The sequence below is a fragment of the Schistocerca serialis genome, chromosome 2 (genome assembly GCF_023864345.2).
Source record: "Schistocerca serialis cubense isolate TAMUIC-IGC-003099 chromosome 2, iqSchSeri2.2, whole genome shotgun sequence".
Taxonomy (NCBI): Eukaryota; Metazoa; Arthropoda; class Insecta; order Orthoptera; family Acrididae; genus Schistocerca; species Schistocerca serialis.
Window position 1 is genome coordinate 716,272,062 of NC_064639.1, and position 14,400 is coordinate 716,286,461.

Here is a 14,400-nt window from a genome sequence, read left to right on the forward strand (position 1 = left end):
GCCGCCACACTGTGTATCTGAAACCTGTTTCAGTGACAGAAGAACATTTTTGACGGAAACAACAATTCTGCAGGAAGTAGTACTACTTAATTATACACTTTTATACATTGCTAATATAAATGGTGGAACATAAATGATTATTGTTAAAATTTAGTCATTTTCTTATTTCCTACATCAAATACATTTAGGTCAACTCTTAGTATGATAGCTGTGGTTACACCAAGACATTAACACACTCTTGGAAAAAAACTGAGCAGCGTTAAAGAATCATGATGTTAGTGTCATAACATAGAAATGGCAGTTGGTACCACCATTTGCCGATATAGATGGTCTTCCTAATAGTTAAAAAACACTATTTTATTCCTCAATATTTTTAAGACATTGAAGCCAGTACTACAGTGTGTCGTTTCATCGGTTAACAACTACCTTGGGATGTGTGAACAGCATATCATTGGAATCCGAATAACGCATATCGAAAAGAGCGAACTCAGTAACAACGAAAGAGAGCAGTGTGATGTACAGGGTGATCATGATTGAAGTTCCAGTTTCAAAACGCTGCTAAAAAAAATTGCTGCTCAGAATGACGTCAAATTTGAAAGAAATGTTATCGAAGAAGGAGGAAACGTTATGGAAATAAAAAAAAGTAACGAAAGGTTTCCCACTAGATGACGCTGTAAGCATCGCAATGTAAATGGGTTCAACTAAAAATGACAGATGAACCGCAATATGATGGCTGTGACGTGAGCAACATATTAAACCAAACGTACTGGTCGCACACGTTTGGTATTCAACAGGTGTGGCGCTGTTGGTATGCCTATTCATCGCGGCAAATACCACATCGGATGGGAAAAATCAGATTTTCGTACATCCATATTTAAACTGAATGAAGGTGGGGCACAGTACTGAACCACACACAATTGGTCTCATCAAAGTGTACGGGCCTGAAGATGGCGTTGACGCAACGCCGAAACTAGTAGCCAAGTAAATATAAAATCTTAGGTACAGCTAGAGGAGTTTCATTTGTATAAAAAATCAAATTTTAGTTGCCCTGAGGCCAAACACTACAAAAAAACAAAATGACATCGATTTTTAATTATCCTGGGGCCAAAAACCGAATAAAAAGCAAGATGAGGTCGCTTCTTAATTGTTGTAGGGCCAAAAAGCACGTAAAACGTAAAATGACATCGGCTACTAACTGTAGCGAGACTGATGCAAGACATGCGAAATATGCTTTCCACCGTTTTCTGCCACAAGTTGAAATCGAGAAACATCATGTTCCACAATAGGTCTGCGTGTCTCGGGGCCACGCTCAGAATGCATTGCGCAATGCCTGCCTTCATTTCAGTTGCGTTAATAACTGGAGCACTGAACACAGCATATTTCAGATATCCCCACAAACCGAGTTGACACGGATGAAAGTCAAATGATCTGGTCGCTCAGATCGTAGAGAAATGGTGGCTGGTAATTCTTTCATTTCCAAAATATCTCTGCAGTAGCCGCTTCACTGGCTGTACAATGCACGGAGGAGCGCCATCTTACATAAAAATAATCCTTCTCAGACATCCTCGCTGTAGCAGGGGACGGGAGGGCAAACGACGCTGGTGCACAAAAGATGCTCATACCGTTTAGCACTGACGGCACAGGTAACATGACGTGCAGGACCCATCTTGTCGGAAAAGTACGCTTCACAATAAAAACTGCCGTCAACCCGCACAACACAGTTACCTGTGCAGAAAGAAGCGGTGCCGATTGATGTTCGAGTGGATTTTCCTTTGTCCATATTCTGCAATTCTGTGTATTGAGGTGTCCTTGGAGATGGAAATCGGCTTCATGCATCCACAGAATGTTCCATAGCGATTCATTATCCACTTCCATGTGAGCAAAAAATTCTAGAGCAAACATTTGTCTTACTGGCAGGTAAGTGTGAAGCAACTGGTGAAAGTGGATAATTTTGTATGGATAGCAATGCAGGATGTTTCAGAAAATTTTGTACACTGTGGTCACAGTCATGTCGAAAGTTTCGGCAATTCCTCGTGCATTGCAAGTTTGTGCACCACTGCTCGAACCCTCCTGAAATGCTGTGGCCACATCTTCTACTGACGTTAGATCAATTAGATCAATTGGTCTCCTCCCTCTGGAAAAATTCATTTAGAACCTGTCTTTTCCAATTTCTAATCATTTTCTACAGACCCTTGCCAGACAGCAGACCAACGTGTTTTCATACGCTTGAGTGTCCGCAACTTCTGCAGAGCTACTGGCGCACAGCCACTGTTCTTGTAAAATAGCTTTACCAGCCGATTTCAATCCTGCATACAGACAGTCATACTGAGAATGTACCCCATGTCTTTTATTTTGCATATTCTGGCGATTTTTTCCGTAATGTTTCCCCCTTCTCAGATACTATTTCGTTCAAATTTGGCTTCATTCTGAACATTGGTTCGTTTCTTGCAGCGTTTTGAAGCTGTAATTTTAGTTATAATCACCGCAGTGTGGATGATCTGTCTGTAAACCTCCATTCGAATTTGGATTTGCTTGTAACGGATGGTTATACTGTGTCAGCCTGTGGTGATCTGGACGATGTGTATCTTGTTAATGCGAGGTTCTTAAGAAAAGGGGCGATAAACTGCTACTGTTCCCCACAATTCTGATTTTCCATGTGAGATAAGTAGTGTCTTTTTCGATCTTCCACATATTTTACGTTGCACTGCAGATGCACATACGCAAATCCTATGGCAGAGTTAACAAAAAATGCTTAATATGTACCCAAACGCTACATCTGTTTATTTTGTTAAACAGATATACTGCACATACTGTATGAAGACAAATAATGTCCTGCTAGATCAGCTCTTAATATCATGGCAGTGATTACACCATGATATTGACACTTACTTTGAGCCAACCAGGGTGGACGAGCGGTTCTAGGTGCTACAGTCTGGAACCGCGTGACCGCTACGGTCGCAGGTTCGAATCCTGCCTCGGGCATGGATGTGTATGATGTCTTTAGGTTAGTTAGGTTTAAGTAGTTCTAAGTTCTAGGCGACTATTGACTTCAGATGTTATGTCCCATAGTGCTCAGAGCCATTTGAACCATTTTTGAACCTAGAACTGAAAAGCAATAGCACAATTTGTCGACGTAAGCAGTCTTCCGTAGGATAAAAAACTTGGTTTTATTTCCAGCAGAAAACTGTTGTATGATCGCTGCTAAACAGTTCCGTAGCATCCGATAATAAGTGCTTTGCAATGTGCGAACAACACTCTCCACTAAGCTAGGGACGACCCGACGCTGTATTGACTACATTGCATGTAGAAATATCTGATTCTGTCACCACAAAAACTAGCCATAACATATCAATTTAAGTTGGCTCCTAAACTAATATGCGATATGACTTTAATAAAACTAGATCGGTTCTATAGATATGGTTAGAAATAAATACAAAACTCGGCCCTTAGATATTGGAGAGCGATGACGCCGCACGTACTTACTCTTCTAGTGAGAAGACTTAACGTTATAGAGACATGACGTCAAGATGGAGGTACCATTTGTCCTAAACGGGATCGATACCGCGTCATCAAGAGACATACAGGAAATAAATTGGTGAGGGAACGAGGGAGCATTGGAGACCATTTTGAGGAAATATACTTTTAATCCACGATTTATAATTATGAAATGGACTGTTGGTGTTAGACACTGTAGAGGTCTGTCTAAATCTATCGATACAGAAGTTTTATATTGAAACAGGAGGAATATGGGAACTGAAATCTTACTCCCTGTTATGCGTTCTGCAGTACTGCCTGAGCTTACTGAATGCTACTGATACCTGCAGTCGCCACATAAAACATAAATCTGGAAAACAAGATACTAAAAAGTCGATCGGGAAAAAGGGTACCTTACAATGAGTGCAGCCAGTGGAAAACCCTACATTTTAATCAAGGGTCGCTCATGTATAGTTCTATCGGTTTTAAGTCACGTACAGTAAAAAAAGTAATTAGAGACTTCTTCGCACTTATTTAGGGAAACACAGAAAATCTAGATCAATATAGCTAGTGAGGCACTTGAACACTGATCTTCCATTGCCCCATCGACCACGGGGCAATGGTGCAATGGTAAGACAATGGACTCGCTTTTGGTAGAACCAGAGTTGAATTTACCGTTCTGTCTTACCGTTCTGTCATCCAGTTTTAGGAATTGCTTAAGGGACATGCCGAGACGACTGCTGTGAGAACAACTTGGCCCATTTCCTCCTCCATCATTTCCCAACCAGAGCTTTTGCTCCGTTCCTGATGATGTTGTCGATGACGGCATGTTAAATCCTAATATTCCTTCCTTTTATTTTACGAAAACTGTGTGATTCCACATCATGATGATTCGGTTGTATAACTTGTCTATGAACTCAAGAAGAAACTTCATTGAACCTACTAATTATTTCATGATTTGTTTGTCAGAGAGGCTTTCGTACAGCATTCAGGATCTCTCAACTGTGTCTCAGGTGCTTCGCATCAACAGGCAGTGTATGGACGTTGCTGCAATTGGGCAGATTATCAACCTGATGTCCAACGACGTGGCCCGGTTGGATGTGGCCGCCCTGAACGCCAACGGGCTGTGGATGAGCTTCATCTCCACAGCCGCCATTACCTACCTCCTGTACCAGTACGTGGCGTGGGCCGGGTTCGCAGGTGTCGCGTCCGTGGCCATCATGACTGTTCCAACACACAGTAAGTATCCAACACTGCTAGGAAAGCACGCAAAATTGATGAATGTCACTTAGGCATCTCGAGTTATTGTCAAGGAACTGGTTTTTTCGCACCCACCTTATACTTCGCAAGCCACCTTTCGGTTCCTGACAGGGGACGCCTCTGATATCACTATGATTCACCCAGTTTCCTCTTACAGCGACAACTGGTGCACGTGAAGAATGAGTCAGCAGTAATCTTCGAAATGAACTCCGGTTTTCCTGATTTTCCTGTCTTTATCATTTCACAATATGTTAGACGGAAGTAGTACGTTGCTGCAGTTTTCTTTGTACCTACGGTTTCGAAATTTTGAGAGTAAATCAATCTGTAACGTTTCTCTAGCAGCGCCAATTACTGGATTTCGACCAGCATCACCGTGACACTTTTGCGCTACCTAAGTGGACTGGCGAGAAGACATTTTTGAGTCTTCTCTATTCCATCTACCAGCCTAACCCGTTAACCGTTCGGATAAGAAGAGCAATATGCGAGTCTTTTATAAGCTATATTCTTCGAGGGTGGACTAAATTTCCTTAGCATTGTCCTCAGTATCATATCTGCATTTCCCTACGATTTGTTTTACACTGTCTTTCCAGTTTGCTGTTCGGCAATAATGTAATTAAACAATAACATGTTTTTGTTTATGTTTTGGGGTAAGTTGCCACTCCTTGCTCCAGGCGACGATCCTATGCCGATATTTCTCAAACCTTTTCTATCTTTTCCACTTCTCTGTAAGTAACACTGTCAACTACAAACAGCCTTATGGAGATTCCGACGTATTCCTCTACATATTTTATACAGTGAACATTAATGGTCCCAAAACACTGTCATCTGTACGTCTCTTTATTGTAATCTGTACGTCTCACGATTTATACACGAAAAAAAATTGGGTTTTACGTCCCGCCAACATCGAGATCATTAGAGATGAAGCACAAGCTCGGAATGTTTCAAGGTCGAGGAAGGAAATAGGCCGTGCCCTTTCAAAGGAACATCCTCGTTAAGAACTACATGTTGTTTCCTGTTTGCCAGAAACTCTTCAATCCAGTGCCAATCTGATATTCTGCACGCTTGTACTCTGTCCATTAAGTAGCAATGCGGGACAGTACCTAAAACCTTCCGAAATATCACGTCAACCGCTTCGAGGGGCGGTATTTCCTACCTGCTATTCCTCGTGGTCGAACAGAGCGAGATCGGGGATTCAAAAAATCGTTCTTCGCAGAATCTACGCTGATCCCTACAGTGGAGATTTTGTTCCCCAGAAAGGTCATAATACGCCAGCATGAAACATGTTCCATAATTCTGTAATAGTTTGATGTTTGTGCTGTAGCCTTATAAGTATGTGGAACATTCCGACCACATTTTTCCAATCTTTGGGTACCCTCCGTTCTTCCAGTGGCCTGCGATAAAAATCTGGTAAGAGGAGAGCGGTTTTAGTTGATTTCATACTACGCAGTCCATTTCATTGCCCACAAGGCTGTCCGCTACACATGTATCCACTTAACTGACTTTTTTTCCATTCTTAAACTCATATTTTTTCGTGAAGGGTAGTTATAGTTCTAGTATTATATCAATGTTTTGCACTATTTTTGAGAAAAGAAAAATATGGGTAACAAAGAAAGACGTTACCGTAATGAATATATATGTTGTGGAACCGTTGTCAAAGCAGCATGTTTTACCGCTATTTTCTAAATATTATCCAAACAACTTGAGTTGAGAAAAATCTGTAACTCATTAGTGAATAGATATGCAGAGTGATTATAATCAAACTCTCGCTACTTGAGAAGACTCCCATGAAAAACGAGTGATCGTAGGACGCTGAACGTTTACGGGAACATTTTTAAGGACATGCGGAAGAGAAATAGCGAACAAACCATTGAAAGACGCACTTCAATTGCCACATGAGAGTGTAACATTTGTTAATTGCATTCCACGTTTACGTTTCAGGTTACACATGTTGCTCGATGTGATGACCATCTGCAGCCACGGCAGCACGGAACAGTATTAGAGACACCGGTTCACCGTTGTTCGCAACACTTTTCGAACGGTGGACCGAGGAACGTTAAGCTGTGGTGGCACAGCTCGTGCACTGCGTGAAGCTCGCGTATTGCTTCCAGCATTCTCAGCCATGGCTACAGCAACTTTCCAACAATTTGTGACGCAGTTGGCCGTAAGCCTCTCCTAGGGGCAAATCGCCAATTAATTCGATCTTATGAATCTTGTTCTTCAACGCTGATGCATAAAGAGGATCTCTGAATAATCTATAACGCGTTGATACTCGCGAAAAGCAACGGTGTTATTGTTGTTGTTTTGATGACTCAGCTTTACCAGTAAAGCCGTGCTCAGCTTTACCAGCCTCATGTTGGCTGTTGTTGCTTATGTTTCCTTCTACACTGGTTCAAGTAGCGAAAGTTTTATTTTGTAGGGAGCACATTGTGCTCATGTGGGAGCGACCTAGATGCTTGTAAAATAATAAACTGGTAGCCAAGATCGCAGGAATTCTTTTTATTCCGTGATTAACGGTTACGGCGAAACTAAAGCCGCCATCATCGGATCTTGGGATCCTAAGATCCGATGATGGTGGCTTTAGTTTCACCGAAACCGGTAATCATGGAATAAAAAGAATTCCTGCGATCTTGGCTACCAGTTTGGGTGTGAAATCTTATGGGACTTAACTGCTAAGGTCATCAGTCCATAAGCTTTCACACTACCCAACCAAAATTATCCCAAGCACAAACACACACACCCATGCCCGAGGGAGGACTGAACTAAGGTTTTTCATTAGTTCTAAAGTATGGGTTTCCTAGTTTCCTAATCGAGATTGTGATGTATCTGTAGTCTGAAAAATTTAACTGTATCCAATTCTTGTAATTCTTGGTTTGAACTGACTGTTTATATATTTTGTGAAATTCTACGAGGAGTACTGAACGGCATATAATTTGCATACATGTGAATCTTTTCACTATCAGAAGTAATTCTGTGTCATGAAGAAATTACAGTAATTTGGCTACAACAGGACAAATGAGTTCCAAGAAACTACTCTAGGCGGGTGTGAAATTAATGTGCGCAACGGAAAATACTGAACGCGAAAATGAAGATCTGGCCCTGCCTGACTACCCACTGAAGCAGATCTTAGGATCTCTTAATGGTGATATTATATCCTTCTTGTTCTTTAATATATCAATTACAAAATAAACATAAATTAATGGTTAAGGGAACTAGTAACTACAAAATAATAAACGCTGTTTCTGCTTATACACTTATTGTAGATTATAACCACTTTATATATTACAAATAGTTATGTATTAATGTCCAATAGACATAAACAGATACAAATGGATTTCATAACTAACATGATTATCAATAGCCCAAATCTGCCCCTTTTTGTAGCTACGCGATCTAATATAAATAACACAAGATGACTGACATCACCTATGTACCAAACACTAGAAGACACTACTTTCAAAGATGATCTACAGTAGTGTGCAACCTCAGCGGAAATAAAATTTACGTGATCACAGCTGTTTAGCTTTATAGCCCTAATAAGCCGAAGCAATTAGCAATATCACCATATGTACTGCGTCCGGTGAGTCGGAGTGATGGTTCTCGTACACGTCTGTGACGACGGAAAATCTCCAGCCACCAAGTATAGAAAAAAAACTTCATTCAAACACTAGGATGGCAGAAGACGGTCCTCTGTCTTCTCCTCTCGGAGTTCTACAGACGAGAAACGTGAACTCCCAGCCACAAGGACGGAGTTCAGATAACGTTTCAATGTGAGTATAGACAGAAGAAGTGCTCTCAATTACTGAACGCTGCGTACTCAACGAACGACGACCCCCTGACCCCCTTCCTGGAGGCGAAGCCCAGAATCGTATACGTTGGCAACAGTACAGTGCCTAACCGTTGTAACTATAAAATCTCCTGAGAGCAAAGACAGCAAGTCCGTCTGTACCAACAAAAGCGGATACTGAGCGACCATCAAACACAGGCGCTCAAAACGGAAGACTACTTTCTCTCCACCACTGGCTTACCAGCAAAGCTTTGCTCCCTCTCTATAGATTCTTCCGAACGCCAACCAACCATATTTTAGTCTTTTGTCGTCCAGCACTGAAAGTTTGCGAGGAAATACCTATCCCCATTAATTATGAATATGGTATGCTTCTCAGAGTAAAAATTCTCAGAAATAATCCAGCATGCATGATTTCCGAGGTAACACGTCCTCGCTCCTCTCTGCTGCGTCCAAGATTTTCAGAGTTTCCGAAGTACAGTATTATCCGGTTATCCTTCCGGCCCCGCTACAACATCGGCCGGCCGCCACTGTATTGTGCTTCAGCGCTCAGGTGCCCCGACTGTCGGTCTTGGCTACTTCCTGTGTGAAGCAGGACCAACACACCTGTGCAGCCTTTTCCACTCAGGGCTTGAGTTACGCCTGCCATTTCATTCCCATTGGAGTTCTAACCTCTACTAGTATAGGCAATCATTCATTACGCTGTTTTGATAATAAAGACACTCTGTCACTTTTCATGCAATAAGCGTTAACAACTATGTACAAGGTGTACGTGACAGTGTCAGTCTTCTTTAAATATTCATGTATATGATTATCAAATGATACCTAATTCTGGTTGTAAATCACGGCAAAGTATGTAGATTAGTTCTTTTAAGGTGCGTAATTACATTCACCTTATGGAGTTAACGATTCTAATATATGCCGTACTTGTTGGAAGAATTATTTGTGTGTTGCATTGTTATATTACTTGATGATACAATGTGTGCAAACAATTAGACATAACTGAAATTCCTACATAGCTACTACAGCTGAACCTTCAGTATGCTAGCCTCGGCTACTGTATACCATACTCTGTCACTCTACCATTTAACTAGTTTGTCTTTAGTAGTGTTAACGATCATTTTAGAATTATATATTATTTCACTCGATTGTTGAAAAACTATAACTTACATTTGCTCAAGTCATCCACTTGGTTAATATGGACCGCTTGATAGATATTAATCATACAGTGTGTTACAATAGTACTCAATGTTTTTATGGCCAAAAGTAGGAAAACGTACTGTTGACTTACGCTAATGTGCGGGCCATTCTATTGTATGGTAAACACCTGTCTGTTGGCACTACACAAGGTGGACAATGTGGTTCTAATTCTTTAGCCTTCCTTCTCAAAGAACTACCGCACTCGTGAAGACACGCCTGGTGTCCTGTGGACTCGGTCAGATGCGTGACACACACTCCTTCCATGTGTGTGAATACTCCTTGAGAGTAAAATTCGACAATACCTTTGAAAGTTTGCACACTGAGAAATCTATAGTATTAACGTCAGGTGAACAGAGGTCATGCTATTGCGTCTCTTCGACCAATCCGTCGCTCATTAAATGATTGTGTAAGGTGATGCTACTTCACTACCATTCCAAACCAGCGTCAGTAACTTGCAGCGAGGCGGGATGGAGGGCTGCCGCCGCATTCCGCTGTCAAAAGTTGGAAAGATGCTGAGCTGACAGCACGAAATCTGCACTCGCGTACTCAAGTGGGATGGTTACGTCACGTCCAGGCCTGCCACTGCAGCTAGGGCAGCGTGGTACCACGTAAGCCGCCATACTGGTGACCTGGGTTACACTGTAACTGGGCCTGGAACTGCCCTGCTTTCGTAGTCTAAGTGATCATAAGTGGCGTCCTGTCGGCGTGGCCATAAATACTGCCGTCTCGTCATGCAGCATCTGCCGCAGACCACAGCCTTCCCTGAGAAGTACTCCACGCCAGTCGTCGACCCAACTGGTCATCCAACCTCAAAATGGGTCAGTGGGCTGCGCCTAGGCCAGAGGCTGCTGAGAGCCGAACCGGTGTCCAGCTGCTAGCCTACTTCTGGCTGACTTCATCCAGCCATCGGAAGCCACTCGAGAGTTCTTGGCTCGCAATCACCTCCTGAGTTCGTCTCGTCGCTGACCTGTTTCCACGCTTTTGCCGCTGATGTGCCGCTGGCGCTGCTTCGGCTGCATGGCCGCTGATGCCAGCCACTCTGACCATTGCCGTCCATGCACAGCCGCCGTGCCACCTGTGTTGTGCTGACAGGGGCTTTGCTGCTTGAAAGTATCGCACACCATCGAGGTGACGACGCCTCCGGCTGTTATATGACTTCTGTTAAATAAACGTGATGCTGTTTTCACAGTCTGTACGATTCCAAGACGGGCGAGAAGGTGGCTCCCCGTGCTCACTGCCCTTTCAACCAACCGGTAACGTCATCTTGACTTGCTAAGATGTCTATAACACTCGGGCCATCCTGGTCCCGTTACACACGAGGTGTGGAAAACAAACACCTATAAAGTAATCGTGGAATGACTGACGTTACTTTGGACCTATTACACTCGCTATAAGATCTATTTTCAAACTTTCTCGGCTAATCCCATATTACTAAACCTTCGCACAATTTACGATTGCAGTAGTGTATAATAAAGGACATTTTGTACAAAATTTGATATGTAACGTATCACCGGACACCTAATAATGGTAATTAACTATGACTTCCTTTGAATAAAACGTGGAGTAGTAAGCTTTACGATGCTTTAGTAGCAATGTGACATTTCCACTCTTTAGTCTTCTAGGGTTAATTTCACGCAATAGTTGTTGAAGTTTATATACATTAGACAGCCGGCCGGTGTGGCCGAGCGGTTCTAGGCGCTTCAGTCTGGAACCGCGCGACCGCTACGGTCGCAGGTTCGAATTCTGCCTCGGACATGGATGTGTGTGATGTCCTTAGGTTAGTTAGGTTTAAGTAGTTCTAAGTTCTAGGGGACTGATGACCTCAGCTGTTAAGTCCCATAGTGCTCAGAGCCATGTTTTTTTATACATTATAGGCATGCAGTGCAATATCATCAGTAAAACGGAGGTGGTTACCTTATTGGTCAAATAATACGCAAGCTCCCAATTCTGTTCCAATATAGGGATCTGGAAACTTCCTATGGTGTTAGCTAGAAAATATTTCATGATGTGAAAACTCCTTACCTCATAATTCTTTCAGCTCTACGTATCTCACTATCCTTACGAAGTTCAATAGAGGTGCTAACACATGCCTTTCGCTGTACTGACGTGCATTGACTCATTGTCGTTTTTTATCTTGTGGTGTTAGTACAGGTTCAGTTGAAATCGCGTAAAAAGCTTTCTCAGAACCAAAAAATCCTAGATAAAGTGGCAGCTTAAATTTCATTCACGGCTTGCGAATGGTTCGTTATGCCATATGCGCTTCTTCCATTTGTGGACAGCAAGTGTAGTATTGAGCAAACATGAACGGATATGAACAATTATTCTGTACTAGAAGTATTTACGAAAACGTAACAGACATATCAGGATTCAAAATTTCGAAAACATTCTTCTATAGTGTCACTGGCGTGTTTCTTCAAAATTAGTGTCATTTATTATTGAAGTGTATGTTTTGCTCATGAACATTACTTTTATTCTATGGGTATTTCAGTCATGAAATTGTTGATAGTTCTGTTAGCTTGCTTCCATCTGTCGTGACTCACAAACCTAGAATAGCTTACTAAGCTGAAGGCCTCCTTTTAACGCGAATAAATTCCTCTTAAGAAAATACAATATTTTTTGTTCATTTTTAAATACTTATTTTTGCACCAGGAAACTGCAGAAAAACCAGTGATATCACATACTTTTTATTTACAGTTTACACAGGAAAGCTCTTTGCACGATTTCGCGACAAAATCGCCCGAAGAACCGACGAGAGGATGAGGATGATGAACGAGATTGTGCAGGGCATCCAGGTGATCAAGATGTACGCCTGGGAGAAGCCCTTCGCAGAGCTCGTGGCTGCGGCGAGGAAGTAAGTAAAGGCACTTGTAAATGTTGGCGCTAGACAACTTTGGTCAGGAGCCGTTAAAACAGACCTTTGCGTTATTTGTTTCAATGGGAGTGGCTCTAACCGAAGTTGGTCATATGACACATCAATGACAAAACGCAGATCGCTTACAGTTTTTTCATCTTTTCGTATTACATGCCAATGCGAAGTCACTTGTCTTCAACCTTGCCATTGTTTTGTGTGTTCATTTCCCAAAAGTCTCCGTTTTTCCTTCATCCCCAAGCACCTGTTCGCAAATAGATTCCGGTATGTAGACAGACGGAAGCGTGAGTTCTACAGGGTATTTCACAATTCATGTTACACACTTGTAGAGGTTGTATAGGGGACATTGCAGATCAAGTTTTACGTAGGAATCCATGTCCGGAAACATCATTCAACGACGCTACAGAGCGTCAACGTTACATGAGATTAGTATTTAATGTCCCGTCGACAATGTCAGTAGAGACGGAGCACAAGCTCGGATTATGGAAGGATGGGGAAGTAAATCGGCTGTGCCCTTTCACAGGAACCATCCCGACATTTGCCTGAAGCGATTTAGGGAGTCCAGTGTGCTAACCACTGCGCCACCTCGCTCTATGCCAACGTTACAAGCTTTGACACATATATGTACAGGATGACCGAGATGAATAAATTGTTCAGTTTGAGGCAAGAGACCCTTTACCGGAAGTGAACCAATCGAAAGTTATAAACGAAAACCGTTCTGATATCTCTGACAGTGGAATATATGCAGTGGTACTGTTGTTGCTACCATTGTAGGGTACCCAACATTCACAGGTGGTAGTTTGGGCCAAAACAAGGGAAAATGTCAGTATACAAGGACTCTAAAATGCATACCTGAGGAGCTATGAGCACTTTTTCATCTTCACTACTGTGAAACATATCTCCTCTACTGAAAAAAAAAAAATGCTCATAGTTCTTGAGGTATCCGTTTAAGAGCCCATGTTTACTTGGCATTTTTTTCTTGTTTTGACACATACTACAACCTCTGAAAGTTGCCTACCCTAAAATGTTAGCAATAACAGTACCAGTGCACGTATTCCACTATCAGAGGTATCAGAACGGTTTCGCTTGTAACTTTCGACTCGCTCGGGACCCTTATCTCAAACTGATACATTTATCCTTCTCCTACATCCTAGAAGGTTTGAAACATCATCACATGATCACCCTGTATGTATACCATACATATACAGGCGCCTGCGCCTGTAACTTTGACGCTCTGTAGCGTCATTGGATGGCGTTGCCAGATTTAGGTTCTTGCGTAAAACTTAATCTAAGCCCCCTCTACAATCTCTAGAAATGAGTAACATGAATTGTGAAACATTTTGTATTTTAACGTTAGTAAAAATGCAATGAAAATATGGCTACAAGTGATTGAATGAAAGGATTGTCTTATATTAGTAACGACCAATACATGAATAATTAAGATTGCCAAACTAAACCTGACCTCTGAGTATTCAGTGTGGTGTAACTTTGCTGAACTGCACAATTAGGCTGCTGGCGGCGCACCAAGCGACAAGCCTTCTCGGAAGTGGCGCTGCGAACGGCATGCACGCCCCAAGCCTCCAGGTCATACCGCCAAGATTGTCCCTGTGGTTTCTCCGGGGTTATAAGGGACGAGGCACAAAGAAAGCAGCAGGATAAATTGACTTCTGTGTGCCCTCCATGTTCGGCTGTTAACCACCAGCTGTCCTTACGACGACACAGTTCACGATGGACTTGGTTTATCTGTTGGATGTGTTCTGATTTGGTCTCGTATTACTCTGCATACTTAGCTTTGAACACTGGACGGTTATGATTT

At 42.3% G+C, this 14,400-nt stretch overlaps 1 protein-coding gene across 1 annotated transcript in view; it reads left to right on the forward strand.

Moving 5' to 3' along the window:
• LOC126457902 (ATP-binding cassette sub-family C member 4-like) overlaps window positions 1–14,400 on the forward strand; it is a 274,881-nt gene that overhangs the window by 133,449 nt on the left and 127,032 nt on the right. Inside the window, exons 6-7 of the mRNA XM_050094578.1 lie at window positions 4,488–4,713; window positions 12,410–12,566. Of these exons, the coding sequence (XP_049950535.1) occupies window positions 4,488–4,713; window positions 12,410–12,566 (383 nt within the window). The remainder of the gene's footprint in view (window positions 1–4,487; window positions 4,714–12,409; window positions 12,567–14,400) is intronic.